Source organism: Indicator indicator, chromosome 2 (genome assembly GCF_027791375.1).
Source record: "Indicator indicator isolate 239-I01 chromosome 2, UM_Iind_1.1, whole genome shotgun sequence".
NCBI classification, from domain to species: Eukaryota; Metazoa; Chordata; class Aves; order Piciformes; family Indicatoridae; genus Indicator; species Indicator indicator.
In genome coordinates this window covers 34,780,359-34,806,472 of record NC_072011.1, presented here as the reverse complement: position 1 = coordinate 34,806,472, position 26,114 = coordinate 34,780,359, and the positions used below count along the sequence as shown (strand labels likewise).

At 35.6% G+C, this 26,114-nt stretch overlaps 1 protein-coding gene across 1 annotated transcript in view; it reads right to left on the bottom strand.

Annotated features, from left to right (window-relative positions):
• The window catches only part of FMN2 (formin 2), a 168,377-nt gene that overhangs the window by 11,209 nt on the left and 131,054 nt on the right, over positions 1-26,114 (bottom strand). Inside the window, exons 15-16 of the mRNA XM_054396857.1 lie at positions 21,865-21,916; positions 6,211-6,360 (exon numbers count right to left, since the gene is read on the bottom strand). Of these exons, the coding sequence (XP_054252832.1) occupies positions 6,211-6,360; positions 21,865-21,916 (202 nt within the window). The remainder of the gene's footprint in view (positions 1-6,210; positions 6,361-21,864; positions 21,917-26,114) is intronic.

Here is a 26,114-nt window from a genome sequence, read left to right as displayed (position 1 = left end):
CTGCAAGCAGAAGTGGCAGCTTACCAATATGCTCCTCACTGTGCAACATACAGATATCCAATGCCAGACTTGAAATTGCTCAACAGCAAGTTTTAAATCATCCTGCTGAGGAGTCTGTAGGGAGACATACCAGTCTTTCTGCAGAGGGAGATCAATGAGCTGTGGAGACATGCTGGCCAGGAATCTCCCTTTCATCTAGATATACACAGTGTGACACACCAGGTGCCAGCTTAGCTGCTATTCTTACGGGAATGGGCAAATTTTACATTTGAGACATGAGTGCATTTTTTTTTGAGTTTGTAGATTATTTTTAATGTGTCAAAGATTTATCGTGGGAGTTAAGGGGTTGAATAAAGTCAGCCAAAATAAATTCTCAAGCTTAGTGTGATGCAAGATAGCAGAGACTTACAGAATTTTATCATTATGTTGGTCCTGCTCATGAACTCTCCTCTGCTCACACCCCTGACACAGTGACATGCCTCTTCATAAAGGCAAGGGACAGAATGACCTTGTGAGCAATATATACCTTATGTACACATTTACAGGGAACCTATATCTGCCCCTCTCTCTTCCTTCCTCCTTCGCCCCACCACCGCTGTTTACAGAGACAGTTTATTTCCCCTCCACTTAGGTAAATCTTTGCAAGGTTGCCCAGGCTCTCTGGAACAGCAAACATGAAGGAACAGAAACATGTCCATAGCTGGAGCAAAAAAACAAGTGTCAGAACGTCACCTGTACCCAAAGAAAGGGAAGATGGAACTGTGGCCTTCCAAATGTATTTCTGCCTCATTAGTGACTTGAACCAGCATCTAAGGGCTATTAATCTTTGACAGTAATATAACTTTTCTTTAAAACATTGAAGTTCTTACAGAACTGACTGCTTTTTTTTACTGTGATGAGCTAGGGCATATTTCATAGCTGTAAAGAAAAGATGAATTTGTAGTCCTGAAGGTGGATCATTGCTGTCCACACCAATAGGAGATTTTCTGATAAATAATTATACTTTTGTATACCAAGGATTTGCAAATTCCACATTTGATTGCCGTGCTGAGCAGTTCCTTAACTTATTTTTACTTTTAATTAAATGGATCATAACCTTTCAAGAATTCACTCTGTATGGTTATATTAGGTGTTCCCTTTTGATCTCTTTTATCCTTTCATTCGTACGACAAGCTATCTTTTCCTGGTTCCTAGGAAAAGTCATCAGGTCTGGGCAATAGTTCTGTAGACCCAATGGTATCCTGGGGTACATTAAGAGGAGCGTGTCCAGCAGATCAAGGGAGGTCTGCTCTGCCCTGGGGAGACCTCACCTGGAATACTGCATCCAGTTTTGGGCTCCCCAGTTCAATAGGGACAGGGAGCTGCTGGAGAGTCCAGTGGAGGCTACAAGTATGATTAAGGGACTGGAGCATTTGCCTTATGCGGAGAGACTGAGAGCCCTGGGGCTTTTTAGTCTGGAGAAGAGAAGACTGAGAGGGGATTTAATAAATGTGTATAAATATCTGAGGGCTGGGGGTCAAGAGGGAGGGGACAGGCTCTGCTCAGTTGAACCCTGTGATAGGACAAGAGGCGATGGATATAAACTACAGCACAGGAGGTTCCACCTAAACATGAGGAGGAACTTCACTGTGAGGGTCACAGAGCACTGGAACAGGCTCCCCACAGAGGTTGTGGAGTCTCCTTCTCTGAAGACTTTCAAGACCCATCTGGCTGAATTCCTGTGCAACCTGTGCTAGATTCTATGGTCCTGCTCTGGCATTGGGGTTGGACTCGATGATCTCCTGAGCTCCCTTCCAACCCCTAACATCCTGTGATCCTTTGCTGGCTGCCAAAAGAATATACTACTTATTTCTCTCACAAAAATGCTAGACTGGAATAGTGCACTCAATATTGAATATCTCTACCTTGAAATATATAAAAAACACCAGAGTGTGTGTGAGGGGGGGAAATAATGATAGATTAATGAGAAAAGAGTTAATAAATGTATATTCTTTACAAGACACTTGCTCCAAGGGAGGAAAAAAAAAGAAAAAAAAAGTATTTGAAGTTTGGTGGTGTGATCCCTTAAGAGTTTTCCCAAGAAGATGCAACTTTCATAGAGCAGCTATGCATTATCTGCCAATATACATACAGAGAGCAACACGCAGTAAAAGAAATATATGTATAGATAAAGAGGATGCTGAACAGGAAGATAGCAAGATTCAAAATATTTTATGTTTTTTCAAACAACATTGAAAAAAGTATTAGGGGATATATGTCAGTTCTTCTTGGCTTTCTTACTGATCATATGTAAAAGTGCAAGCTTTTGCTTATCTTTCAAGAGTTTCCAAAGTATGAATGAAAAGCATAGACTATCAGTGATATGCTAAATATATAATAAGACAATGTTAACAGGAACATTTTAAAACTCAAAATATACCCTGCTAAGTTTGATTGTGGTTTCCCTTTTGTTGTTGAGTTGTTTTGGGGATTGGGGTATTTTTTCGGTTGTTTTTTTTTTTTTTCCATGTTATGGGTTTTGTTTGGTTTTGTTTTCATTTGGTTGGTTGGGGTTTTTTGGTTGCTTGGTTTGTTTTTTTGCTTGGTGTTTATGTTTGTTTGGGGTTTTCTTTTTTGGTGTACATTTTTTGTAATATTTCTTGATCAGAAGTTATATAACTTTGAAAATTTTCACTTAAAAGGATACAACTTCAGGATAGACATAGTATCAGAAATTTCAGCCTCCACAAAACATTTTTGAGAACTTGATAAATAACCCAGATAACAATTTCTATTGCAATGCTCCAGTTACACTTGACTGCAGTGTGACCACAAAAAAAAAAAAAAAAAACCTGTTCAGAAAACCTTTTGGCAGATCTATGCTTCGACTGTAATTTTTAGGTGCATTTTTCTTTTTATTGCTACTGTATTCAAAAGTTTGCCATAAGTAATTTTCTCTGCAGCTGCTGTTTTCTCAGTTCTGAGAGAACTGAGTGAAAGCAGCAAAAAAATTCAGAAAAATTAGTTTTTAACCTTACACCATTTTTCTTCCTTTCCCCTGCCATCTTCTTGTAAGGAAATATGAAGTTTGACATTTCATTGTTTATCTTTTGCATATAAATGTCTAGCAAACCAATATACAAGTTGGAAAGCTAAGTGAATGGTGTTTAAAATAAGAATTAGCTGACTTTTTTATTTAAAAGACACAATTTTAATCTATTGGTAAGAAAAAGTAGTATCACCTTAGGAAATACTATCTCTGAAAAGCTTTTGGGTAAATTATTGGAAAATATTGTGACTCATATTGGCAGAGCCTAAATAAGGAACAGCCTCTATTAATGGTCCATATGGAAACCAGGATATAAAATATTCTGGAAACCAGGATATAAAATATTCTAGAACCATGGACCACAGCATAGACCAAACACTAAAGAGGATGGAGAAAAGGCAAAAAACTTGGTGAATAAACCAGGCTGTGAGAGAGAGAGTCAAACTAAAATACGAAATGAAAATAAAGTTGTACATTTTATAAATAAAGTATGCTTCAAGAGGCAGCAACCTGGCAAATAATTAGCCAAAGGTGGCATGCTGCAGTACGTCAAAAAGAAAAGTCTTATTGTATCTGTCACCTATTTTGCCACCAATGAAATTTAGTTTGATGATTAAAGTTCTATCCTGCTCCTCTGTTTTAACAGCAGAAAACCCCAAAACTTTAAAGAACATCAGCTAAAGAGGAAAATCTGGGTTCTTGAAATAATTTCTATTTTGGTGGCAATAGACAGATTTTAGACTTCTATGACCTGTGGATTTGTTGAACTAGGTGGAGATTTCATATCCATACATCCTACTTGTGTATTCTTGCACCTTCAGGCAACACTTTTCTGTCAATATTTCCCCCCTTCGATTTCTCAATATCAAGCCACCTCCATATCATAGCATCTTATCTTTCACTATGGAAAGTCAAAATTTAAAATCAGGAGGAAAAGCCTAAAACTTCAGATATCAGGTTGAGCTATGATCAGTGGTCTTTCCTCATAAAGACTTTGATCAGACAGTTGTTTTACCAAAGAAGATTTTTCATTTTCAGCAAAATACTTTTTCTTACTTGGAAAATTTTTATTTCCAATTTGACCAAAATATTTTAATTCCTAAAAGGCAATAAAGAGAGATTGGCTTTGCCAAACCTGAAACAGCACTGTCCCAAACTTTTCTGAGAGGTGAGCACAAACCAAGACATCAAAAATTTTTGAGGTCTAAACCCTGTCTCAGCTGAACAAACAAAATCTGTAGAGAGGAAGATTTAAACTTGATGAGACAAGTAAAAATTAAAATTCAAAGCAAAACTCTACCTGTGATTTTTGAATGAATCATTTTCAGTCTTAATCTCAGCGACTTTGTGGAGCACAGTTACACAGTCCCCTGAAAGTCTCCCTTACCCCATCAGCTCTGAGACTGTATTTGGGTTAACTTACTGTTTTTCCCATTGATCTCTGAGCTGCATTTCTCACTGCAGGCCCTTTCCTACTGTCCTTTCCATTCCCCATCTCATCCTGCACCTAGAGCATTTTCTAGGTTATAGATGCTCAGTTCCTCCCAGGATAAAAACACCCTTATACCCTAGATGCGACTAATTGACAGCCAATTACTTTCTCTGCTGCTTCCAACACATCCCCTTACCATACCCATACACTGAACTGAAAGACAATTAAATGATTTTATCATGTTCCCATTCTTCCCTCGAGCTTTAGACGTATAAGAAAAATGGGAGGAAGAGTTTTGTGCTTATTTAGTTAATGTCTTTCAAAGAAAAATATTTTGCAGCAAGCACTCTTGGAAGGATTTTTGTTTATTTTTAGAAAAATAGACTAGTATTTTGGAAATGAAAGGACATTTTTCTTAAATTATTTTCTATAAAAATATAAGATTAAATTAACTTGCATTAAGCTAGCAGCTAAATTCCTGCGTAGGAAACCAAGGACAGTATTTAACTGTTAAATCAATTCCAAAGAGATATACTTAATTACATAAAAATAAGTCAACCAGTCAGTAAAATGAAACAGATCCCTAGAGGACTGCTGTGCTGTGCTAACATTTGTACCACACTCTTGCAATGGGTTAATCCAATTTTCTTAACTGTGAGACTGCTCATTCCAAATTGTATTCATGACACTAAACATATATGGTATACATGATATTGATCACATAGAAGACTAAGGAAAGTTTTTGAGCTTCCTAAATCAATAATCTGATGTCTGTAACAATTACATAGGGTGAGTAGTCTTGAAGAAGAAGCCTGTTCTTGTCAATTTACCAAAAATGGATTGGTATCAACAGTCTAGTGACCATAAGGCTTTGATCTTGTTAACATTAAGGCTCAGAATTAGCTTCATTATCTGTATACCAAGGTCACTCAAGTCGCTAACAGATGTAGGATTGGATAACTGTTTACAGTTTTCATGTTTATACTTGTTTAATTTCTTATATGGCATTTCTTAATGATTAATTTTTGGCACGATTTTTATAAACAAAGTAGTGACCACATCACAGTATCTGCCTGAAGATGAAAGCAAATTTCGTAGCCCTCCTAATACATGGACCAGACAGATACTATTTCAAAATTACTGTCTCATTCTTTATGCTGTATATACCACTTGGGCTCATGTCTGTGGCATGTGAGTTGTAATATGGTTCAGTCTGAGTCTTTTATTAATGCAGGGTCAACTGACTGCTTCCCCCCTGTCTTCCTGCTTCCATTCCTCTTCCCCAGCTATGCTGGATAAATATTTACAATATGTCATGCTTTGATGTCTTGACTTAGTTTCATATGCTAATGGAAAATATTGTAGTCAATGTTTAGGCTGAAATGAGTCTCCCATTTCTTAGATTCATAGTGGCATAATAGTTATATGATGCGTCAAAAGCGCTCAGATAACAGACTCCAAAGATCTTTAACATGAATTGATATTAATGTCTCATTCAAAAATTACCTCAGGAAAGGGGAGGGAAGTTAAAAAAAAAACCCCAACCCCAAAACTCCCACCAAAACCCCAAACAAACAACAACAATAAAACCCACCCAACCAACCAAAAAACAGACCACAGAAAGATTTGAGAAAACTCCAAAAGGCATCCAACAGGTTGTGTGCTAATAAAGGGAAGATGACTCATTTCTCTGCGATTGCTCCCAATAACATTCTCTGAGAAAAGCCTTTGAACAAACAAACAAATGTACCTTTCTTGAAGAATGAGTTTGTTTTCCTTTTTCCAGAAGTCTTTGAAGTCAGAACTGAATTCATGCCAAATACTGAAGAAAGAATGCGGGGACACCTCTTTCTCTCCCATTTTTGGTTTCATACAGAAATAGGCTGCAGTTTCCAAAAAGCTGTCAAAAAAAGCAAAACCAGCAAATGTTTCAGTATCCCCTGATATGGGTTTTGGGGTTTTTTTGACATAGTGTTTCATTATTCTTGGTAGCAGATGTCAAATAAATAAACAGAAAATCGTAACAGTTCTTAACTCTTTGTACGCAGAGATTTGGCATTTATCAGGTTCAGGTTTTGACCATTTCAAAAGCTAAAATGAGTGCACTGTCCACAACCCTGCAAATCCACACATCCACACCTGCCCATGTAATGCTTTTCTGTTGCGTTTAAACCCTATGAAGGATTGTAAACAAAGTTCACAATAGTGTAGATAGTTTATGTTGAAGCCTACACAGGAATGTCAAAACTCAAATCTGCTGTGTACTAAACAAGAAATGAGGCAACAGAAAATTGGACCATCAGCAACTGAGCTAGAAAACAAGCACCCATCATGCCTCTACCAGAATGACCTGACAACTCCTGAGCACAGCAAGTAGCATAATAAACAAAAAAGCTACACCTGATGTAAGAACAGCTGATGAAATGAAAAGGTTATATTTCTAACACTGAGTGAGGACAGTGATTACAATTACATTAAAAAATATCTGAGTTTGAACTGCTTCTATTTTAACATAAATTTTAACATAAGTAGGAATGTCACAGGAAGCTATGGAAGAATATATTCAAAAATTAAGCACTTTATTATTACTTTTTTTTTTACTTAAAGTTTTGTAAATGATGGAGCTTTTAATATTTTTTTCATCTGATGCTCACATGGAAGACTGGAAAATTGGTTATTTTAGACAAAATTCTATGGTAAGTTGTATCTTGAAATACAATGCAGACGCTTTGCTCACTGATCTATTACAACTTATTGACTCCTATTATCACAGAATGCCAGGTTGGAAGGGATCCCAAGGATCATCTGGTCCAACCTTTCTAGATTATAGCATAGTTTAAATGAGATGACCCAGCACCCTGTCAAGCTGAGTCTTAAAACTGAACAATGTAGGGGAATCCACTACTTCTCTTAGGAGATGATTCCAATGTGTAACTGTTCTCAATGTCAAACATTTTCTCCTGGAGTCCAATTAGAATCTCCCCAGGAGTAACCTGTACCCATTAACCCTTGTCTTTTCCATGTGACTCCTTGCAGAAAGGGAGTCTCTATTGTTCTGGTAGCCACACTTTATGTACTGGTCTATGGTAATAAGGTCTCCCCTAAGCCTTCTCTTCTCAGGCTGAACAACCCCAGTTCTCTCATCCTTTCCTCATATGGCAGGTCTCCCAGTCCTCTGATCATTCTCATGACCCTTCTCTGGATGCTTTCCAGCTAGACTGCATCTTTTTTTGTACAGCAGGGACCAAAACTGCACACAGTACTCCAGATAGGGCCTGACAAGTGCTGAACAGAATGAGACAAAGACTTCTTTATCTCTGCTGGTAATGCCTGGAAGGTGGCTCTCCCTTTTGGAGTGTCAACCTCCCCACTCATTTTGGTGTCATCAGTAAGTTTCATCAGGGTGCTCTTGATCCCAACATCCAGTTCACTTACAAAGAAATTACAATGTTGGGGCCAGTCTTGATCCCTGGGGGACCTCACTTGTGACTGGCTGCCAGGTTGAGAAAGAACTAGGTACTACCACTCTCTGCATATGGCCTGTCAGCCAGTTCCTCACAGGCCACCTATCTAGGCCATAACACATCAGTTTCTCTAAGAAGAGGCTGCGGGGTTTGGGTTTTTTATGAAACACATATCACAGTTTTAATCACTAATTATGGAGGAAAAAAATGCAATTCCAGTCAAATGGATAGAAATGTAATTTTAGAGACACAAGTTGTATCTTCATTCATGGACTATTGTAACTGGAGATAGAGTGCTTCGATAGTTGTAATTTAAAGTATTTAATGATGACAATAAAATACAAAGACTCAACCATTTATAAGGGTTAGTCTCACAAAGTCTCTTTGTTCCAGTTCTCAAAACTCAATACTCCAGCTGCTTTCCCTAACATGAAAAATAAATGTTTACATAAATTATCTGATTCCTGAATAAAAAAACAAATCTACAGCTTAAAATTTTAACATCAATTTACCAATCAAATTGTAAACACTTTTCCTATTAATTTGTAATTAATTTTTCCACCTACTGTTGAGCAACAAAGATAAAGCACAGGAAAAAAATAAGGGCCAAACCCATCCCTCTTTAATCCATTGCCCTGATACTCAAATGCCACCTCACCTGTGTGTACCATTTCTTCAGATGTCTCAACCTACCATAGCATTCTATTTTTTAAGTCAGTAGTTGGTTAATAAATAGAATGCCTTTTTGTGGCTGAATTTTGTTGTGGGCTGTTTTTGTTTGTTTGTCTGTTTTCAAATTATTTAATAGATGGACGATGCTGTTCAAAACTAAAATTATTCCATTTTACTTACTTATTTACATTTTCTCCACAGTTTTATACTGGTAAAAATATTCTCATCTATCCTATGGTCCCATAAAAACCACTCAAAAAGGACATTCCTGGCATTTATCAGTCAGCTGCACTGTATTTTAATTTTTCTGCCTACTTTCACTTATTTTCAACTTTTTGCTAGACTGTAAACACACCATGGGGATCTTTGGGAGGCAAAGGGGAATTAGTTGTTTGAGAAATGTGAAACAGCAACAATGTAGCAGGTGGTTGTTAATACACTACACCTTTCTAATGCCCAGTAACAACACCCAAGACATCGTCTGTAATACAGTAAGGCATCAGGGCACAAATCTCCATTAATCAATTATTTTTTCTATATATGCAGATCAAACAGTAAAGACAGTTACTAGATTTTTTTCCAGTCTTACTTAGCAGTTAAGTTTCTTAGAGTACATTTAGAAGACATATTGAAACCTGCTTGCTATACATTTGATGCTGTCATTTTTGTAGTACAAGACAAAATGGCATAATTCATACAGGAAAGACAAAGCAAATAAAGTTAATCCAAATGCATTGAATAATAAGACATGCAGAGCAATAAATGCTCTGTATTAGCACACACTCTGAATATCTGATTTGGAAATGTTTACGTATGTCCAACTGGGCATATTTCAAAGATGATTCCAGAAGGGGATACATATTTAAAATACAAAGAGAAATTTGAATGACATCGCCATAACTCCAAAACTAGATATTATCCTTTCAGATTTCAGCCAGGAAGCAAATACCTTTCCTCTAGTTCTTTTCTTTGGGGCAGCCCATTCAAATTCTCCTGCTGATCCTTCAGTAGATTTTGAAACAAAACATCTGCAAACACCATTGATACTGTTTCTGACTATATGTGCAGGCACACAGACATTCTGAATCAAATAAGGAACCAGAGTTCAAGAAGGCTTTGATACCTATATTGAAATTAATTTCTGCATCATACAACCCTGGGAAACTCATCTCTCTGGATTTTATTTCAGCTATCAGAAAAATGAAACTTTTTCTATCAAACAGGTACTGCAAAGCTTGTTTAGTAGTGTCCATTTCTCAAGTGAAAAGGTTCTTACTTTCCAATACACTTAGCAAGTATTTTATAAGAAAAGAATGTGCTTTAGAGAAGAGAGAGCTGTCATGGAAGAAGGAAGGAAGGGCATGTGAGTTATTTTCAGGGATTAAAGGAGGTAAAGGAGGTCACTGGCTTTGCTTCAAACAGCCTGACTTTTCAAGCATGATTAAAAATAAGGCAATGCTCACACTGTGTTATCCTGACGTGGTAAAAGCCAGAATTCTTTAAATAGATTTCAGGCTGGCTTTCATATCCTTCATGCTGATCCTGAAGGAAAATTGAATAACATTAACTCTCTCAAAACAATGGAAGCATTGCTCATCACAGACAGGTAAAGAAGGAAATAAGATCAAGAAAGATAGTTCCTTATCTCGTCTTCTAATTTTCTTGGTTCAAGTGTTTCTTTAATTCAGAAAAATCACTACAGACTGAGCTGACTGAACTCACTGCTTATTCAAATGTGGAGATTTGATGAATTAATAACTTGTCATTTCTGTGTGCTCCCTTGCGTACAGCTATGGGACTATGTAAATGATTTTTCTGTTTTGAGGGAAGGAAGGAATGGATGCACTATCAGCCAAACCAAATTTAATCATATGAGAAAGAAAAGATGCCATTCACATTGCAAATGACTCCTTGACAGTATTTCTAGCTAATAGAATACTTTAAAAGCAACTATGGATTATTCAGGATTTTTTGCCATTCCATTCTGAAGCAGGTGTAGGTAAAGATGCAGATTCAAGTCTGCTGTGTGCAATGCATTGACAGGTTTATGTGTACAATGTATGTTTGTACATATATATGTATGCATGTGAATGCATGCAGTAGGCTAACCAAAGAGAGAGGGAGAAGAGAGCAGCTGACAGCTACAAAAAATACTTCCTTTATTAAAGAAAATTTTAAAAAAATGAGCCAAATCAACAACACTAAGCAATGGACAGCAGCAGTTTCAGTATAATTTGATCAGGCTTCCTTTTCCTTGGCCAAAGTAATAGCAAATTAACCACAAGCACAGACAAGCCCTGGCTGACCTTTCTGAGAAACTGTGAACACGTGCACAAACACACACAGCTGGTTTCCCCATACAGTAAACTAAATCACCTACAAGAGTAAAGGTTTGTTTCAGAGTGGATTTAAAACAGAAAAAAAAATGTTTCTACAACTTTGCAAGAGAGATTCTATACTGTTTACCAGATTACATATTTTGGTTGAAGTTCAAAACCTGAATCTTCCCAACCACTTGGGTTTGGCTTTATAAATTGTTAACCATAATTTACGTACACTGGCAATTAATAACAGATAGTCTTAGTGGTGGTACTGTGGTAGTTTTGTGAAGCAGTTGTGTTTCAGAAGCAGTTCTGAGTCAGGCAGGAGCTGCTAAAGTATAGTTTGATTAAAATCGCAAGTAAAACTTAGAACTGTGCATAGTCTACCAAAAGAAAGAAGGTTAAAAGAGGAGACAAGACTATAGGTGTTTCTTACTACTTTAAATCTGAAAAGAGTTGTATTTAAAGCCTAACTGATGTGGCAGGTATATAAGCCTGTTCAGAGTGTTGATCCTGAACTTATCACCACATGGGCAGGATTACTCAAGTATAGTATATAGATATACTTGCTTATAGGAAAAGCTAATCATATAAATTGTCATATTAGTTCTTGTTTAGTTTTGTAAAGAGAAAAAGGTTTTCTATGTATTTTATTTGTTTTTTTCAATATCTGAAAGCATTAATGAGAGCTAGTATTAAGACAGAAGACCAAACAGCTAAGCAAAGTCACACAAAATTTATATAAAACTGAACAGAACCAGCAGGGTGGTTATTGAGATACCATAAGGCTGTGTGGACATGTAATATACACGTACAATACCCTAAGAAGTCTCTCATTTTACATAGACATATTTTCTTGAGGGTCCTCTCTGCACTATAGCTTTATATTACTTACTTTTTTTTTTTTAAATATCATTGCCTCACCTCAGAGCTGTCTCTTGTCCTGCATACTAAGTGAGAAAATAAAAAAATATAATAAGTAAAAAAGATTAAAAAAAGGTGAAAAAAATACAAAAATACCATTTTATGAACCTATGAATTAACATTCATTCAAAACATCTAGTACTTGTGCTCGTAAGTCCTCTTATCATAATAATCTTTTTTCCCCCTAATCTTTCTTATATTAAAAAGAACGTGAAGGTAATATGCCATCTCAAGTCAGCTATCAGAATCATTAATCTTTTATTTAATTTGCCAGTTTATATTGTGTAACTACGAATTTTGTAATTGTTCCTTAGAAAACAAAGGTCTCAAGAGATTTTTCCTTTCCTCTAAAAAAAACTTGCCAAACATTTGTAATATTTTGAATCCTAAGTCATCTCCCTCATCTCTAGTCTCTTGCCTGCTATAAATTCTTACTAAGCTGAAAAGTGTTTTATTGCTCCAACTAGATAAAAATTAATAGCTTCAACCACAACAACAACAAAACCCTCTACCTTTGAAGAGCCATTTTTTCCCAAAGCAAAAGCCCAACAAAAATTATCTAATGTGAATAAACAGAAACTGTCTTGACAAGCCAATCTGCCCAGTTCATTAGAATTTTTACACCCTTTCCTAATACTAGGAATGCTTTACATCTTTCATGTTCATCTGCAATGACCAACATTACAAGTTATACACAGTGATTAGTAAAACAAAACCACAACTTACCTGTTTTATACTTTATGCCATACATGGAAGATAGCAGATACAGTAACTGAGCAGAACATATACTGTGACGCAGTGTTAAAATTAACATGTAATATGAATGTAGCCTTAAAATGAAAACAAATATTTTAGGAAAACTAAGAGTGGTAAAGAACTGATAGGCTTAGCAATGAATAAAACTTTCACATATTAGATTGCCATTTCAATCTCAGCTCAAACTGTTATTCCAGGCCATTATTTTTACATCCTTCAATGGGTGGGTATTTCCTCACTCCTGTCTTTCAGGAACAACATCCCTTATAAGAGGAATAACAAAGTAGCAAAATAGTATGGCCATAAATAATTTATATTATAGTTTTGTTGGAATGTGAATTTGAGCACTGCAATTCTGACAATTTGTTCATTTTAGAAATTAATTGTAAGATTAAGTCAAATCTATTGAGCATGATGAAGAAATTTGCCAATTCACTTCTTATGAAGTTAACAGCACATCTTAAACTTATTCTTCATGACTTTCCTTTGCTGATTTTATGTATATTTCCTTCCTATTTTAATTCTATTCTCTAGAACACCAGGCTACAACCTGGTCCCTTTGTATCTTTGGTTTGGTATTTTTTTGTTTTTTTTTTTCCACTGCTCTGATGTAAGCACATGCTCCTCCGATGTAATAATGCTTTCTTTTATCTGAGATAGCATAGGATTAAGGTGCTAATTTATGTCCCAAGCAGGATGGAACTATTTTGGCAGACAGAACTTTTCTGATGACAAAACCCCCTAGTGTTTAAAAAACGCCGTTCTGCACAGACTGAGTCAGCCTCCAGCCATTTGGAAATTGAAAGTCAGGAAATGTAAGTCAGTGGTGTTTTTGTTACCTTCACTGTATCATGTACAAAGTATTCATCTGCTATAGATCACCCAGTAATCTGGGTTCATGTGAAGCCAAATCCTGTTATGCAAATTTAAAGGTTATTTCTCTGTTCAATATTATTCATATTGAAATATGAATTGAGATAATACATTAGAAACCAAACTAAATTTGGGTTCTTTTTTGTCTCTGTCAATTGTATTTTAACACGCCACTCAGAGGAAAAAAAAAAAAGGGCAGATTTTAGCATGACTCTTCTAATGCATTTTTAATTTGCTTGTGCTTTCTCTTGAAATTTTAAAATGACAATTTTAAACAGGTTTGAACTTCTTTAGCTACATTGATCTTAGCTACCATCCACTATAATCTACACACTGTACACAAATACGTAGGTTCTCTTTCTCAGAGTTCAATGCTTTTAATTTTATGTTAGCATGGATATAAGGTCCATGCTTGCCACTTAAGCTGTTATGCAGACAAGTGGATAGCTCTGTGCTAAATTTGGCATATAGAGCATGAATATGCATAAAACAATGTCATGTAATTATGTGCACTGGAAAGTCAGGCTGATAACATATCCAAGAGGAAACTATTTTTCTTTCTTAAAAAACTAAGAAATAAGGTGTCAGTAGACAGTGAAAGAAGGAGTTTCAACAGTGCTGTAAGAAACACCTAAATGCCTGATATTAAAGCCCAACTTGTCTCCAGATGTTTCTGTTAACACATCTCATATTCACTGTCTAGTGCAATGGAGGCCTTCTGAGAAATCATTATAATTAGAAGTGGAGACGGTAACTGTCGTGTACTAAAAATTGTGTTAAAAGTTTTATTAAGCTTTTTCAATTTATCAACATCAACTTCAGTTTTTAAATCTGCCTGCTCCCATTGTATAGCTCACTTTTATTACTGAAATTCACGCAGAGCCAAGGTCAGAGTTATCTAACAAAATAAGAAGTAATTTACCTTTAAACTAGAGTGGATTATTTAGATATCTAGACAGAAACCACACAGATGCTTTACCGTATTTCATTGTATTAACACACCCAGTCTAAGAATATAATCCAAAGATAAAATTCTAGAAATGCACATTTACAAAAACACACTCTAGAAATAAAACGTGAGATGATTTGAAGTATTGTCATGTATTCTTTATATTTTGTTGCTCAAGTCAAATTTCAGTTTCATGGAATAAAAATGCTGTGTAATACTTGGTTACTATAGAATCTCCTAGATTATAAATGTTTTCTGATACAGCTTCATCTTAACTGTTTTGAAGAGCAGTCTTATTTCAATAGCTCTCTCAACACACATGAACACAAGATTCCTTAATATTTTCAAAAACCAGCACAAACTATGAACAGAAGAAATCCAGCCTCTAGAGAAGACATCCGGAGTTTCAGAGTGCTTTCTTACTCTTAGAGTCAAATACAAAAAAAATCCCATGGAAGTAAATTGAAAGACTTCAAAATTTGGTTTGATGAAGCATCAGATTGAAAAGATCTTTACATGCATTTTTCAAATGTTAGGCATTTATGATTGAATTTCTGACTTATCCCAATGCATTCACTTGATTGTAGTGAGAGGATCTTTGTTTACCTGAGTAGAGAGAAAGGAGTAACATTTTCTGTAAGGATAAAGTTTAAATGAAAAGATAGCAGCCACTGGAATCAGTAGAAAGATTGTAAACAAATAACCATATCAGCCTGGATATGTGAATCATTGATATTTACTCCTTTGTCCCAAGAACACTCTTTCACATCTGGAGAAGGTGTTTCTGTCTGTCCCTTACAATGATTACATGAAGGCTTCATGGTGTTTCAGCTTGGGGTGACCACTGTCCTAGGAGTTCCCTTTGGGATGAGAGGGAGATTTTATCCCCTCAACAAACTGATTAAGGTAGAACCATCTCTCAGATAGCAGCTGAGAAAAGAAGTGGGTACAAGTTATCCCATGAGTTTAAGACACAATGCAGAAGGAATCTGGCTCACTAAAGCTATTTCTGAATCTAGCTTGTTAAGGACAACAAGAAACAAGGCAATAAAGCTGAGGAACAAACCAAGGGAGTAAAGAGGTCATACTATTTCCTAGTGACAATCTTCATGTATGAGAAGCACAGTGGGGTTTTAGCAGTAGGCTGGTGCGAACCTTATACTGTGGAAGGCTAACAGTAGCATTCCATCAGCTGGAAATTTTTACAGAAGGAATTACCTATATTGTACAAGTTATTACTGGATAGACCCCACATGAGTTAATGCAATGCACTTCCCTTCTGTTCTACTTATCTATTTGCATATACATGACATCAGCAATACAATAATCCTTAAAATAAATCTTAAAATACTGCAAGCAGGAAAGCAACCACTGTAGCAGCAAATCAACATAAGAGAATAAAAACTGAAGCATTACCCATATTCAAGTCACAGTCATTGCAAATGCAAACACTGTACTGTGAAGTTCTTAGGACACAACAACTCAAGTAGACAATATGGTGAAAGAAAAAACCTACTGAACATGATCAAAGCTTATGTGAAATCTAGAAGCACTGGAGCTATTCACACACACAAGCATTTTACTTCAGCTGTACCAGCTCTTGAATTTTTGAGGACTACTCAGTGAAACCATCTACTGGACAAAACAATGTGCCAAGTTTAAAGATTTTAATTTCTGTATTTTTAAGGTTTTTTTTTTAATCCTGAATTTAAGGCAGCAGCATTAGGTTGGGGTAATATCCTATTGTTAATAGGATATTACTTAGCTGTATTGTTAACAATGCTACTTAGCTGTGTAACTGTATTTGCACTGTAAAATAACATCCTTTATCTTTTACTGTAAGATGTAACAGTTGGCCCTCTACATAAACTGTAGAATAAATTGCATAAAGATGAGTTTATGTTGCAGAATGCTACCCCAATCTGTTTAAAGTTCTATTACATTTGTCCCTACTAGTACTGAATGTCACTAAATGCAAAGTAATTTGAAAACAACAGTTTTTAAATTTTGTTTTTAAGCACATAGCTCAATATCTTTAGTAGAAAAGATAATTCTCCTCCAGACAGAAATCAATCGTGCAAATGCTTATGGATTTGCAGACATTGGGCATATATTTTCAGAAAAGGACAAAGATTTAATCTTTCATAAAAAATCAGTTACCCATATTTCAGAAGAGACTTTCTGACATAACTAAAATGCTGGCTAAGTTTCCTTTACTGCATATTTCCAGGTCTTGATATTTTGTGTGACAGAGGATACTAAATTACAATAATGCCATCTATTTAACAGTCTCTAAGCATCTTCAACACACATTTCCTTTACACACGAAGTATTTACTTTTGCTGATGCAACTAATGTATACCTACGGTTTGAAATGTATTACTATGAGGAATTCAAGTCTGCATGCTGAAAGCCACACAGTGAGAAAAGAGACCTAGCAGTAAAGGAACCAGTAAAGGATAAATGGCTAAAGAGTAGTGAAAGATGGAGTCCAACAGCATCTTTTTGCCTTTCAGTTCAAAGTGTTGGAGTTTTTTAAAAAAATCACATACCTCTCTCCATTCTGAGCTTTTCAGCATTTTATTTCAATGATTAACTATATTTTCACTTTTGGAAACAATTCAAACTATTGTGTGCAGGGTAGCAAGGCAGGAGGAACATTTACTGTTTTAAAGTATTTCCAGACTTAGGTGCTACATTTCCAGGTGTTGCTTTTCAGCAGTGCCATTGTACCATACTTTCTTCTGTTTCTCAAAGTGTCACTGACTTGCCTGCTAATAAACAAGTGTAAAGCTTTGTTCCTCCCTGAGTCTCGGGTTCAGTGAAGCCAGTGGAAGTCTGCAAAGTGCTGTGCCAGGAATACTTTCTTTCCCCCCACCCCCCTCCCCCAGGGAATTTAAAAGTAAACATTTACCTTCAAAATTAATGTCATTTGTTGCTACAGCAAAGAAAGCAACAACACATTGCTAAATGGATTATTAAAAGTGCTAAAAACATAAGAAATGCCTGGGAGACTGCAGTTGGGAAGCACATAAAAAGCAATGGAATGCACAAGCAAGGGGAAGGGGAGCAAATTATAAAATAAACTAAATGAAAATATCCTGACATGACAAGAAGTGTGTTCCATACCCAAACACACACATCCTAAATTCTCCAACTGACACTTCTGTCAGAAGTCCTCCTTTTGACTTTTTATAAAACAAATATATGTCCTCCTCTTGCACTGAGATTTACTAAAGAGCAGATCAAATTCTTGTACTTGTTAAAGATTGGTGATGTACACAAAACAGTCAGAGAGCAGCACTTCTGCCTATCCAGCCCTCATTAGGCATCAGATCAGGAAATACCAGTGAACAGTTTTTGCCCCAAATTAAGCCACCATTATATAGGACTGTTGTCTTAATGACTTATCACTTTGAGCAGGGTTATAATATCTAAAATGTTAGAAATAAAAGGACCTCTAAGATTTTAAGAGATTCTCAGCATACATTGCCTCATATAGGAGTCCAGTGTAAGCAAACAAATTGAGCAATTTTCAGCACTACTGCACAGAATTTAGAATTTGGTGCTGCATTATCCAAGAGATAGCAGTAAGAACTGAGGATCATCTGTCTGCATCTCAGCCCTAAAATAAACATCTCCAATTCAACTTGTGAATGATTCCTGAGGTGTTATTCCAAGAAAAGGTTAATCATTGCAGGTAGGGTGGAAGAAAAAGATCATCGTATCTATTTCAGCGGAAGAGAGATTAGTGTTGTAGTTTGGATTTATTTTCTTCTTAAAAAAAATATTCTAATCTGGAAGCCTTCCAAAGATCAAAACTCAACCAATAATGGGTAAAGTAGTATTATAAGAAAGTAATAAAGCTTCATGCTGTTCCGTCATAATTATTCAGCTGAAGAGAAGAAGAGAGGCTGAGAATTAGGATTCAGCTTCACTGAATGTTGTTTCTGGTAACTATAGTCAGGTTGTTTAGCTGTTGCTTCACCAGGAACTAAATGCAAGAAGAGTAGTATTTAGCTCATTTCTGTTTATAAACCACCAAGATTACATTGCTGCTATTGCTTTTTGTCCTAGCACAGTAAACACGGCATCAGCTATCCTATAACTTTAGACAACAACTTTGATGAAATCTTGATTCCTGCTTGCTGTGGATACTGTGATCAAACACTACTTTCTTCTAGTTGTAATAAGCGTAACTGGAAATAATAATACTTATAAATTTTTTTCCTTGCTTAAAGAAAATCACACCTTGAAAGATTAGAAATATTTAAGATGAGGTAAATAAAAGTATAGAAAACTGAGAACATACTTATTGCTTGGTGGAAAGTGTGCTGTTTCTCTCAATTTCCGAAGATACTGAACTTTCTAATTGAAGTTGTTTAAATACTATAGTTAGCTGTGTGAATTGAGCATATAGTTACATGTTCTGAGACAGAGGACATAATATAAAATTTAAAACAAACCAAAAGTAAACAAAACCACAAAACATGCCAAATTGTAGACTTCTAAAATACAGAAGTGTCTCTTTCCCTCCTCCTTTCCCTCTCCTGTTTTCATTCCCCTCTCCCTAAGCCAGTGTTTTTCTCTTTAACTTGTCAAGTGTTTCACAGTTTCTCAAGTATTTAGCAATAAGAATCTAATTGGAAAGTGCCAGGTTCTTTTTTATTACACTTTATCAATATTGTTGAGGGAATGATGTAATTGTTTGGGGTTTAGTGAAGACATTCCATGTCACTTCAGTGTTAATACCAGGCTGGAGCCTTCCTTGTCTGCCTGCGTAGGCTAGATAAACACAGACCTGTGTGCTTTCTTCTCATCTCAGGATACTTACTCAGAAAGATCTTGGAACATATGCCTATTGTGAGCTAAACATTTCACTTTTCATTTTATCCATGTGCCAGAAATCCATTCCTTGGATAAACACTTTACATACTGACACTCTTAAAGTCACTAAACACGATAAATAAAGAGAGAATACATCATTCTAAAACCGATTAAACATTTTCTCACTTGTGACAAATGAACAGCTATACACTGTAGAATCCCTGGAGCAGACATTCCTTTTGTTGGGTGTTTTTTTTTTTTTTTGTCTTTATTTTGTGTGGAAGATTAACTTTCCATTTCAGTTCATCTATTGCACAATTGAGCTTTTCTAAAATACACATTGCTGCATTTCCCCCAAATCATTACTCATTTTAGAAACATTTTTGTTGTTATTCCTGCAAGAGCTTTTCTTTCAGACTTTCGTACTTTTATGGAGATATCAACTTTAATATTTTGTGACAAACTAACAATTTTTTTTTTTATATTAAAAAAACAAACAAATCAAACCACCCACAAAACCAACTAAAACAAGAAAATTTCCTTTTTCTACTGAAAAGTAAAAAAAATGCTATCATGGGGTAGAGACCTGAACTTATATATGGGCTGAAGTTATCCACTTCATAAACTAAAATCCAAGCACATCAATCACATTAATTTTGCTCCATCTAAGCCATCACTTTCCCTCGCACTACATGCTGGTCACCCTACACATTGCTGTTCTACCTACGATTAGCCAAATGTAACTAATATTTTATTTAGCTTCTTAAGCTCTCATCTTCTTTTTCACCTACCCTCCACCAAACAGGTCACAAGATCTTAGCAACATAGAAACAAATTAAACTAAAACTATACCATGTAATTGTCTTCAATACTTTAACAAATACTACTGATCTGATTAAGAATTTCAGTGGGAATGTGGAAGGAAGAGAGAGAAATGTTAGCTAGATAACAGTCAAAAATAAATTCGCCTTAATGCTGTCCTAGCATAATTCCTCATGCGTTCCCCAAAAGGTTTTGCGTGTGATGTTACCCTTGCTAGGTATTCACAGTAAAGAGGAACAATGGACCTGAATTTTCTTCTTTGGCAAAATATAATGTAAAAAGCGCTGCTACACTCAACATTGAGGGAGGAGAATAGATTAGGACAAGTGATAAGTCAGAAGATCTCTGAACACATTGTAGATTCCCCTTGCCCTTGGAAATCTGTTAGCTTTAGACATATAATCTAATCAATTTTGCACACGAGAAACTTAAAAGAGTAGTCAGAGATTATAGAAATTTCTTCTCTTAACTGCCGTTTCTTCTCTCAAGAGTTTATTGAGAAGGAGATTTTTAAGGGTAAGAATTATGTAACTCAGCAGTTAAACCTAAAAAATTACAGGAATGTCTTTCATATACTTGAGCAAGAGATCTGATACTAAGCCAAGGCAATACACTCTTTGTTCCATTTTTTTCATCATGATCTCGTACCGTTGATGTAGTACTCAAGGACCTACCATCTCTTTACAATTAAGGAGAGCACTTCTTGTGACAGTGGAACATCCACTCTTCCCCTGGCTTCCTTTTCAGTAACTATTTTTACTAGCTAGCCCAAGGAAATAGAGAGAAAATGTGTACAGCAAAGATGTCAACTGCACTACGGCATCAGAGCAGGTACCAAATTTTGCTATTGTGCCATAGAATTGCTAACCAACCATAGTAAAAACTAGAACCATTTATAGTGATATGTTTTACTAGAATACTCTTGAGAGACTTTGCAGCTATGGGAATATATCATGAATATATTAATTAGCACATATTCAGTTACAGCTGAAGCCAGCATAAAAAGAATACGCTATTCTTAATTTTTTGTTTGTTTGGTTTTTAGGTTTGATTCTTTTGGTTGGTTGGTTGGTTTTGGGTTTTGTTAGAAAAACAGAAGCAGAATGTCAGTTTCACTGAATCTGGTTTATAAATGGTCTGTGACATATTCTGGTCTTTTGCTGGGACAGATAAAAATCTGTCCCATCTAAATGCTGCTTCTGAAGAACTTCTGCAGAACACTTCCAAAAAATCAGAAGAAACCACAAGTTGTGCAATGCAGTGAAGTTCCCAATTATGAAAACTCTCAGATGCACACATCTCTAATGAAATTTAACAAGGTATTTTGCATTTTGCAACAGTAAACTATTTGAATATATATTAGAAATTCTGCAAAGAAAGTCATACTTCATTATGCATATAATTAGTATATTAGAAGACAGATTTACATTCTTTATTTTAAAGCAGACATCTTATAAGCACAGGAAGTGATACCTAATGAATAATAGTTGCAGGGGGAATGCTATGTATCTGTCAAAGTCTCTCAGTCCAAATGGTATATTCTTAACTTACATAAAGTACATACATTTTTGAAAAGACAGGATTCATGTGCAATACTTATCTAAAGGTAGGCTGCAAGTCTGTATAACTTCAATTTTGTTTTCTGAATTGTCAAATTAAGAGTAGTAATAAAAAATCATTTAGTTTTCTGACAGCATTTCTCTATTAAAAAATACAATAATTCTGGCTAACAATACAGCAACTTCTACCATAACACATTCTTTAAAGGAAGGTTTTGCTGCATTGTTCTTTCTTACCTTTTATGTGCTTCTGTCAGTGACTTCTCTTCATTTTCTTGGTCTATTTTAGCTGTAAAATAACAATCAAAGATTTAGCTAGAAGGTAACAGATAAAGATGTTATTTCAGGATAATCTTAATTGCAAATGTTTCATGTATAAAATGTACAGAAACCACTTGAAGATATATACATGTACATCAGTTCTGAAAGAAAAAACAAACAAACGAAACCTCCCAAAACCCAACACTACATAACACCCCCCCATAACTACTTGGAAAAAAAACTTTTCAAAACAAAACAAAACAAAATCTTGCAATAATATAGAGAACAACTAAATCATGAAAGTGACTTAAAAACTCATCTTAAAGAATGATTCTGAAAACTTAACAAGTATGTGAACTGGTGAAAAAAAAAATGAGTGAAGAAAAGGAAGGATTCATAGCTTTTGCAAAAGTTGCTTGATAGTTGTAAATAAAAAATCTCTTCCCTCTTCCTGCACACACCATCTCCCTGCACACACATCAGTTTGTGAAGTAGTAGAGCCATGGTGATTCCATACAGAAAACATCACTGGTTTTATATGAGGGAAATTATCATTTGGTCATCAAGTGAGGGAAATTAAAAATACAATTTTTTCACCAATTTCATTGGTGAAAAAAGTGGTCTATTTACTATGTGTTTTCTCATATTTTGTTTTGTACCCATTTTACTTAGATGGATATTCTGCTACACATGAACATGCATATTAACTTAATCATCATCAATATGCAGAGCAATATTACAAAGTGCCCTGTGCATTGGTGTTTACATGAGATTTATACCTATATAAGCCATTCAGGCAGTGCAACTTAAATCCCATTTAAGTTCTGCACACTTTAGCCAAAAGATTTTTACTCTGGAACTTGCATTTCCTTTTTAGTCTGCTGAACTATTGGCCTGATAATCTGATTTTTGGATTCCCAAGAGTTAGTGAGGTTTGGGACACAAAAACGCTCTGAGCCATCCTGGAAACAAATGGTACAGAAGTTATACAGAAATCTAAAAATTAAGACTAAACTTTCAAGCTATTTTTTATTCCACTTTCCCTACCTATCTTTACAATAACTATTCATTCTTTTTCTATGTTGTAGGCATACCACCTTTGAAAAAGGAAATAATAATTTTAAATTTGGCAAAAATGAGAAAAGCAAAGAAATTATTAAGGAACAAATATAACAGCTATTTTTCTATTAAAATGTTTCAAAATCCACAGCACTTTTTGAGTATACACTAACAGACATGTGAAATCTGTAGCAAAGATACATAAGTGGAGTTTCCCCGTTATTTCCCCAGTAAGAAGAAGGATCAGAGCTATGTCCAATGCTTCAAATGCTTTTTGTTAGTAGTAGTCTGCTGAGTAGGGTGAGCAGTGCCTTGGTGTTTGCAGCCACAAACATTGTACTTACTGATCATTAATTGAAGACTGAGACTAAGTCATTGTTTTGCTGAAAGTGAAAAAAATTCCAGCAAACCACAAAAAACTTGAGGCAGAGCTGGGTAAATGTTCTCAAGGAAATTCAAGAGCATGTGAAGCCTGCCTGATTATAGGTTTCAATACTGACTTGAAACTCAGCCCAGATTCTTCAATAAGTCTGTGAGAGCCCATAACCCTTTTGAGTGAACTTAGGCCCAGTGTTGAGTGAATCTGGGCTGACTTAGAGTTTTTCTTGAAAGCCTTGCCTTGCTTTGGATATAAACCCAGGTGAAACCTGGCAGCTTTGACAGAATTAAATTAATTAATTTTTTTCTTCATACTTCAGTCCTGAAAGTTAAGGTATGACTTATAAAGTCATATGGTACAATAGAGAAGAAACTGCATACAAGCTCCCTGGATCACAGGAGATCCACTATCTAAATCCACATCAAGACTTTCACTAAATATCACTGAACGTGACTTCTAGAATAAATAATTCTATTACTGAAAAACGTAATTTGTACTCCTCTCAGTTCAACAATGGAAATATCATGTTCCAGCCTACTCTCCATACTTTAAATCATTTCATAGAGATTAGGTACTACACTAAAGAATCTTCAGAATCCCTGCATGATGCAGGTGAATGTAATAGCATATTTTCAAAAATAAGCACATATTCATAAAGGCAGCTACTATACCTACAGAAAGATTTCATTCTGCATCTGCATCACTTCTTGGCACTAAACAGTCTTGCAAGTAAAGAATTTTCTCTGTAAGAGAATTCCCTTATAGTCTGTTCCAAATAGGTGATGATACTTCTAAACATTTTGCATATTATCAAATGGATATTATTTAAGTGTAAATCTGACTTGCAATACATTTGCTTTCTCATTTTTCCAGACATAAGTTAAAGAACAGTATGAAAACAATTCTGCTTTTACAAGATGAAAAGGGGCACCAGTGAAAGAGAAGTAAAGATGCCATGTACATTCAGGGATCTGTCTCTGTTCAAAGAAAATATTCAGATGACTGCTTTTGGACTAGTCTCTAGTAAAAAGCTGAAAACTGTGGACAATGGCTAGTCAAAGACACACATTAAGATTTATCCATCAGGAGAAGAAAGCCTCCTGTTACAAAAAACACAAGAGTCTTACTGTCACCTAGATAAAACTGAGTAACTATTAGCTGTTGATGCAGCTGGAAGAACTGGCCACTAACATGATCACCTGGTGCCTTTCGTATTTGTGCCATTCATAATTGTGCCTTTCATAAACTTCTTTCCACTGATATTTTGTGCTTGAGCAAAGCAGAAGAAAAAAGTTATGACAGATGCAGTAGAAGTGTCCCAGAGTGCATTAGACTTTGCCATTTTATTCAGTATAGTGCACCTAATACTGTCACTTTTTCCTCCAAAGCAGTTCATCCCAAGGGTAAAGAGAATGCTTGAAAGGCACCCGACTGGCATTCTTCCTTCTTGGCAGCCTCTATCAATTAAGTGTTAAGTACCAGCTGCAAAGTGTCCACCTTAGGAGAACACTCTTGGCAGAAAAGTGCATTTACAAAATAAAACTCCTCCAAAAGGTAAATTCAAAAAGGAGAAAATCCCTACCAGCTCCACAGTGATGCTGCCATGGCAATGGTTCATACAAGAAAATTGTTCATTTCCAGGGATACCATGGCAGCTGAGCATATTTAAGTGTTCAGTTCTGCCACTAAAATTCCTCTTTCTATCCTCAAGAAGCAAGATTCAGAAAGTCTTAGTGATTTCTTTGAAAAATATTAAAAGAAGTCTTGTAGTCATCCAGTAGCCATATCTGCTTTCATATACATTCAGAATCTGTCAGCTTACTGTAACAGTGACTGCTTACAGACTTTTCTGACAGATGACACATCACAGTTCCTACTGTGGGGTCAGTTATCTTTCCCAAATGAAAATATGCCATTTTTTATTGACTCATTTTTTATATCTTTGCCTGCACACTCAATATATTGTAGGGCTTTATATGCAGCTCTCATGATCCTGAAGGCAGATATATTCTGCAAATCTGCTTAAAAGAATACAGTTGAAAAATAACCTCAAATCAATTAAAAACAAGCTAATGCCTTACTGAAAAACATTGCCATATCAAGAAAAGAATATTTTAGAAGAAAAGTGACCTCTCACGTTGCAAAGCTGCCTTATCTAGTATTCACAATTTATACTGAATTAGTTACCTTTTCACTTTTTCTTTTGAAAGCATCTTTAATGCCTTCTTGTTGGATGATGTTCCACTATTTGCCTGCTTTTTTTTCTATTAAGATATCTTCAGATTATTTAAAGAAGGTCTTCCTTTTGAGTAAGGTGTATACTTCCTGAATACTTTATATACATGGTCAAAACTCAAGTACGTTTTTCCTCCCTACGTCATTCCTTACCAAGCACAAAGACAGTACTATATCAAATCCATTATTTTAACTACAGGGTATATGTATTTTTAAAAAAACTCATTCACATCAGATGTTCTAATTCTATCTTATTGCTTTTTTGTATTCACTTAAGTGTATTGCCTGAGTTTTAACCCCCAGTTAAAAAATACCAATTTCATGCAAGTCAAACTGAGCTGTCCAAAAAGCCCTTACATACAAAGTCTAATTAACGCAATTCACTAAACCTCTTAACAGCATATACCTGCATTGCAGCATGATACATGCCATTGTGTGTTGGCTCTTCCAGGTCTTTTAGAGTCCTGCAAGAATTAAACATGTGCAAAGGCACATAAATTAACAACCATGCTAAAGTGACCAATGCAGTTATGAAAATCTGAAGCATCTCACA